Genomic DNA, 5,669 nt, shown 5'->3' on the forward strand with positions numbered 1-5,669 from the left:
CTGCTAGTGGTATTTCCAAGGATTTAAGAAAAAAAAAAAACAAAACAAAACAAAACAAAAAAAGCAACAAGAGCCCAAAGATGGGAACTGGGGTGGGTTTTTTTTCGGAGCAGGAAGCACAGCTACCATTGCACAGGTTTGGTTTGCATTGTACTGACTGACACCAGAGCTCTGAAATGCTGAAACCCACCTTCATCTTTACTTGAAATACTTTATTTTCCATGAGAACATGGGCTGAATTCTGGGGGTTTTTTCCTGCCTTGGGGTGGTTTGATGACTTGGAGGAAGGCTTGGTGGTGACAGGGGTGGTGGGAGCTCCAGCAGCACCAGGTTTCCAGGTTTACATCCTGCTCACAGTTGTGATAATGTACATTTTACTTCCAAAAAAAAAAAAAAAGTCAAATCTCTGTATTTTTTATATTATATATAGGTAGATATTTGTCTAATTGGGCCACAGAGAAAACTATATATGGAATTTCTGCAATTCCTGTAAATAAAGCGCTGTGAGGCAGGAAAACACCTGGAAACCCATGGGCTCAGGGCTGTCCTGCTGCCTCTCCTGTTCCCTCACATCCTGTCTGTGTGAACACGGAGCTGCCTGAGCCCCTTTGAGTGACTTTGCCACGATTTCATTAAAAACAGAGGAGAACACAGCAGAGTTTTGTGGTGCCGGGGGAGGAGCTGAGCCCCCGCGGGGGTCACGACGAGGGGCGAGAGGGCCCTTGTTGTGCGAGGAATGAACCCCACGGGCGCAGGTGGGCGGGTGGGGTGTGACGGGGGGCTTGGGGCTGGTCTGAGGTTACTCTTTGACCTTCCGGGGGGACGGGAGGGGACCCCGGGGACCGGGAACGGATGAGGTCCGCGCGGGGCATGCTGGGAGTTGTAGTCCCCGGGAGGGCCCGGCGCGGGGCATGCCGGGAACTGTAGGCCACATTTTCTTCCCTTCCTCCTCCTCCTCTTCTCCCCTCCCCACCAGGGGTATGTCGGCAGCCATAGGCAAGTTTCCCTTTCTCCTTATCGCTCCCACGCGCGAGGGACATGCTGGGAGTTGTAGTTCCCAGTGCCGCCGTGCGCGGGGCACGCCGGGAGCTGTAGGCCCCGGTTTCCCTCCTCCTGTTCCTCCTTCTTCTCTCCCTCCTCTCCCTCTCCTTTCCCCTGTCCCTCGTTCCGCGCTGTGAACGCCGGGAGTTGGGGGCCGCGCGCGGTGCATGCCGGGAGTTGTAGTTCCTCCCCTCGCTGCCTCCCGCCGCGTCTCCGCGGCGGTTCCCGGCGTGCCCCGCGCGCGGCGGGCGCTGATTGGCGGGGCGGCGCGGGGCGGGCGCACGCGCGGCCGTTGGAGGCCCCGGGGCCGAGCCGCTCCCTCAGAGCCGGTACCGGCGCCCTCAGCACGGGCACCCTCCGCGCCGGCACCGGCGGGACGCACTGCGGGCACACCGGCACGCATGCACCGCGGCGCTGCGCCTGCCGGCTGAGCAGCGAGGCGGCACCTGCGTCAGACCGCCGCCGCTGACGTCACGGGGGTGCGCGCGTGACGTCACCCCGCGGGGGGGGGCGCGGGGCGGCTTTGACGTCAAGGGCGGGGGAGGGAGGGGGTCGCGGGGTTGTGAGGGCGGGGGCGGCACCGGCGGCTGGGCCGAGCCCCGGGGGTGATAACGGAGTGGGGGGGTGGGCACCGGGAGCCGCGTCCCGGTGCAACGGGGCGGGGGGGAGCGGGGCCGGGACCAAGGGGGCGATGGGCCGAGGGGAGCGGGGCCGGGGGGCCAGGGGTGCTGCGGGGCCGGTGATCGCCCCTCGAACCTGGTTATCGCCCCCCGAGCCCCGGTTAACCCCTCCCCCGAGCTCCGGTGATCTCCCCCCGAGCCCCGGTTATTGCCCCCCCCCGAGCCCCGGTTATGGCTCCCGGGCCCCGGTTCCCGCCCGGGAGCCGCTCCCGTTGCAGCAGCAGCGGAAAAGCAGCGCCCGAGGCGCGGGGCAGGTGCGGGTGAAGGCGCTGCCCCGCAGATCCCGCACGTGGGCGGTGACACGGGCCGTGACACGGGCCGGGCTCCGCCGCCGCTCTGCCCTCGGGTTTGCCTGCCAGGAGCAGCACCGGGAGGGGATGGGACTGCTGCGGGGAGCGGGGGGGCACGGGAAGGGGTCCCACTGCTCGGGGAACAGCCTGGATGGGGAACTGTCCTGAGCTCCAAAGCGGGAACAGCCTCTCGCCTCCAAAATAGGAACAGCCTGGACTCGGAACTGTCCTGAGCTCCAAACTGGGAACAGCCCCTCCCCTCTAGACCAGGAGCATCAGCATCCTCAGCCCATAATTAGTGTCATAAGCAGAGCAGAGGGTGAGAAGGGTGAGAACATCCAAGCCCTGCAGAGGGTGAGGGGATGGGGATGGGGATGGGGATGAAGAGCTGGGATTTTGGGTTCTCCTTGTCTGGGGTTTTGGGCTCAGCAGGAATTGACCTCTCTGCTGGAGATGCTCTGGTTTCTGGGTCCTCATCCCAGTGAGGGGGTTTCTGTGTCAGCTCTGAAATCCAAGAGGTACAAACTGGGAACCAGGCCCTGCTTTCTTTGGCACAGAGCTGTGGTGGGAGCTCCTGCTCCTTCCCAGTCTGGGTGGATGGCTCCCCAAACCCTCCAAACGTTCCTAAAGTCGCTGTTTGTTTCTGCAGAGTCTGACAGGGCCGAAAGGCTGTGATGAAGAACCAGGGGGTGGAGACCAAAGGAGCCCCACGTCCCTCTGGTGCTTCCAAAACGAGCAGCGGGATGGGGCTGGAGGAGGGAGACTCACCCGAGGCTGCAGCACCCCCAGAAGGTGGGGGGGGTCCCTGGGGAATGGAGGGGTGGCTCTGCTGGCATTCCCTGGAATGTGTGAGGGTGGGTTTGAGCCCAGAAGGGTTCAGGTTGCTGCTTTCTCTGCATCCAGCTCTTTGTATATGAGCAGCTGTGTTTTCCAGGGCAGAAATTCCTGGGTTTTTCCTCATTTCTGTGTGCAGTCCTGGAGGAGTTCCCATTTCCTGGCAGAATCGTGGAGTCAGTTCTACCTGGAAGCAAAGGGTTGTTTGTTGGTGCTTCGACCTTAAGGATCCCATTCAGAAAATGCCAGGCAGCTCTTCCCTGTTACTCATCAAAACTGTTCTCTGGGATACAAAATCCAGGTGTAATGGAGTAGGAGCTTGGTTAAAATTAACCCTGCCTGGTGCTCCCGTGCCTGGGGATGGAGGAAACACACAGTGAGGAGAGTTATTTTAATAACCAGCTGCTCTTGGAAAAAGTTTGGAGGCAGGATGTGCTGCCTGCTCCATGCCTGCTGGGTGGGATGAGGGATGTTTGATCCCAGTGCAGCTGCTCTTCCAGTGAGGACAGAGGCTCACCCAGGTTTAAAATCCATTGTCATGCTAAAAAGCCCAGCCCTGGGGGATCTGAGCTGCCAGTTCCTCTTGGGGAGGGGGTGAGGAAAAAGCTCACAGACAACCTGCTTGTGGTTGAGTGGGGGGCTGGGGGTGGAATTTTTGCTCTTGACAGATGTCAGGGGCTTGGTCATGCTCTGGTGATCAAAGGAGAGGCTGTTGGGAATGCCCTGCCATTGTCAGGGCAGCTGGCTGGAGACAAAGCAGCTTATCCTGCTGCAAGTCCAGCCAGGAAAACCTCCCCTTTCCCTGTCTGTGGAGGGGGGGACCCTCATGCTTTGTGTTTGTGTGTGTCCCCCCCCAGCTCCCCTCACTCAGGAGGACTCCAAGTCCTCCCAGGATGTGTCCGAGGAGCTGAGCCGGCAGCTGGAGGACATCCTGAGCACCTACTGTGTGGATGCCAGCCAGGAGGGCCCGGCAGAGGACAGTGGGCACGGGGAGCCCCCCGAGCCCGAGGAGCCCGACAAGGGCTGCCCCGAGTCCCCCCGGAACGGGGAGCAGGAGCCGGGCGGCCCCGAGATGAACGGGGAGAAGGAGAACTCCAAGGGCACCGAGGAGGGCGGGGACAGAGACCAGAAGAAGGCTCAGGAGAAGAAGAAAGCCAAGGGTTTAGGTAAGAGGTTCCCTGCCCTGGGTGTGCTGCAGCCCTTGGGTTTATCCTGCACTGATCAAATCTGTGCCTTTGGATGTGTTTGGGAATGGCACAGCGTCCTGTTCTGGGGGCGTGTGAGGGATGTACCCAGGGCTGCTCCTGGGGCTGCCACAGCCTCTGAATTCCATGGATTTCTCTTCTCCTGGGCACAGCTGGCTCCAGCCAGCCCAGTGGTGATTCCTGCTCTGAAAACCAGGTCTCTCCCCAGCTGCTCCACTTATTTTCACACTGTGTGTGGTGAAATCTGTGGGGCAGAGTCCTGAGAAGACCCCAGGAACAGCAGCTCTGGTCCAAGGCTGCGAGACCTGCTCAGTCCCCTCCTCTCTTCACTCTCACGAGCCAGAGCTCTGTGTAAGCCATTTTATCCAGTTTGTTTATTTATTTCCACACCCTGTCTCATTCCAGGCAAGGAAATCACTTTGCTGATGCAGACACTGAACACCCTGAGCACATCAGAGGAGAAACTGGCAGCTCTGTGCAAGAAATACGCTGAGCTGGTGAGTCCCTCTGGGGCTGGGGGGTGACACAGCAGCTCAGGGAGGCAGGAGGGACATTCCAGGAACACCCTGGAGCTTTGCAGTGCCCTGGGAACTCTGCAGTGCTGGATACCTGGATAGAAGGGGGTGGGTGTTGCTGGGTCCAACCTGGTGGTGTTTGTGAGGTGTGAGCGTGGACAGGAGGAATTTTGGCAAATGTGGGTGTAAGAGGAGCTCAGGTCTGTTTTCACACACAAAGCCTGACACCACATTTAATCAGAGTTAGTTCTGGGCACAGGCCTAGTTCCCTTCACAGATCTGGAGCAGGGGAGGTGTGGGGCTGCCTGTGCATGTCCAAAGTGTCCCTGGGTGGGTTTTCCCTGAGCTCTGTTGGAGCAACACGTGCATGGAGGTGCTGGGGCAACGTGCAGGTCTTTCAGATTCCAGCAGAACGGGAATTTAGGAAGGAGAAAGGTCCTGTCCAAGGGCCCTTGGGCTCTGTGTCACTCCTGCTCTGCTCAGGAGTGTCACCTTTAGTGTCACAAAACTGCTCTTGTTGGAGCACAGTCTCTGCTCCCCGTGTCCCTCAGCGGGCACAACACATTACCCTGCCCTGCCCTGCTGCATCCATGCCCTCTGCTCCCCTTTCCCAGCTGGAAGAGCACCGTAACTCCCAGAAGCAGATGAAGATCCTGCAGAAGAAGCAGACACAGCTGGTGCAGGAGAAGGATCACCTGCAGAGCGAGCACAGCAAGGCCATCCTGGCCCGGAGCAAACTGGAGAGCCTGTGCCGGGAGCTCCAGAGGCACAACCGCACCCTCAAGGCAGGTGTCTCCCAGCTCTGCTCCCAGGGCTGCTCCATCCCAACCACTTGGATCACTCTCCATTTTGGCAAACCAGTGGTTGCCCACAGTCTGCTCTCAGGGCAGGGCTTTAACTTTGGTGTTAAGCCCTCGTTGTCTGCATTGTCCAAGTGTTATTTCAAGCACAAGTGCTGGGAGGAGAGGCTGAGGGAGCTGGGGCTGTTCAGCCTGGAGAAGAGGAGGCTCAGGGGAGACCTCCTCACTCTCTGCAACTCCCTGACAGGAGGGGGGAGCCAGCTGGGGGTTGGGCTCTTTTCCCAGGCAACCATCAGCAAGACAA

General features: G+C 59.7%; 1 protein-coding gene across 2 annotated transcripts in view; it reads left to right on the forward strand.

Moving 5' to 3' along the window:
- The first annotated feature begins 1,352 nt into the window (after nt 1-1,352).
- Nucleotides 1,353-5,669, forward strand: part of TXLNA (taxilin alpha) — a 5,954-nt gene continuing 1,637 nt past the window's right edge. The window contains exons 1-5 of one of the 2 annotated variants that reach the window (XM_017828243.1): nt 1,353-1,520; nt 2,661-2,803; nt 3,703-4,011; nt 4,456-4,547; nt 5,180-5,350. In XM_017828243.1, the coding sequence (XP_017683732.1) occupies nt 2,686-2,803; nt 3,703-4,011; nt 4,456-4,547; nt 5,180-5,350 (690 nt within the window). In that variant the 5' untranslated portion in view covers nt 1,353-1,520; nt 2,661-2,685. Of the gene's footprint in view, nt 1,521-2,153; nt 2,530-2,660; nt 2,804-3,702; nt 4,012-4,455; nt 4,548-5,179; nt 5,351-5,669 lie in introns of those variants that run through there. The other variant, XM_017828244.1, reaches the window with a different exon arrangement.

This window comes from Lepidothrix coronata, unplaced genomic scaffold (genome assembly GCF_001604755.1).
Source record: "Lepidothrix coronata isolate B3197 unplaced genomic scaffold, Lepidothrix_coronata-1.0 Scaffold147, whole genome shotgun sequence".
NCBI classification, from domain to species: domain Eukaryota; kingdom Metazoa; phylum Chordata; class Aves; order Passeriformes; family Pipridae; genus Lepidothrix; species Lepidothrix coronata.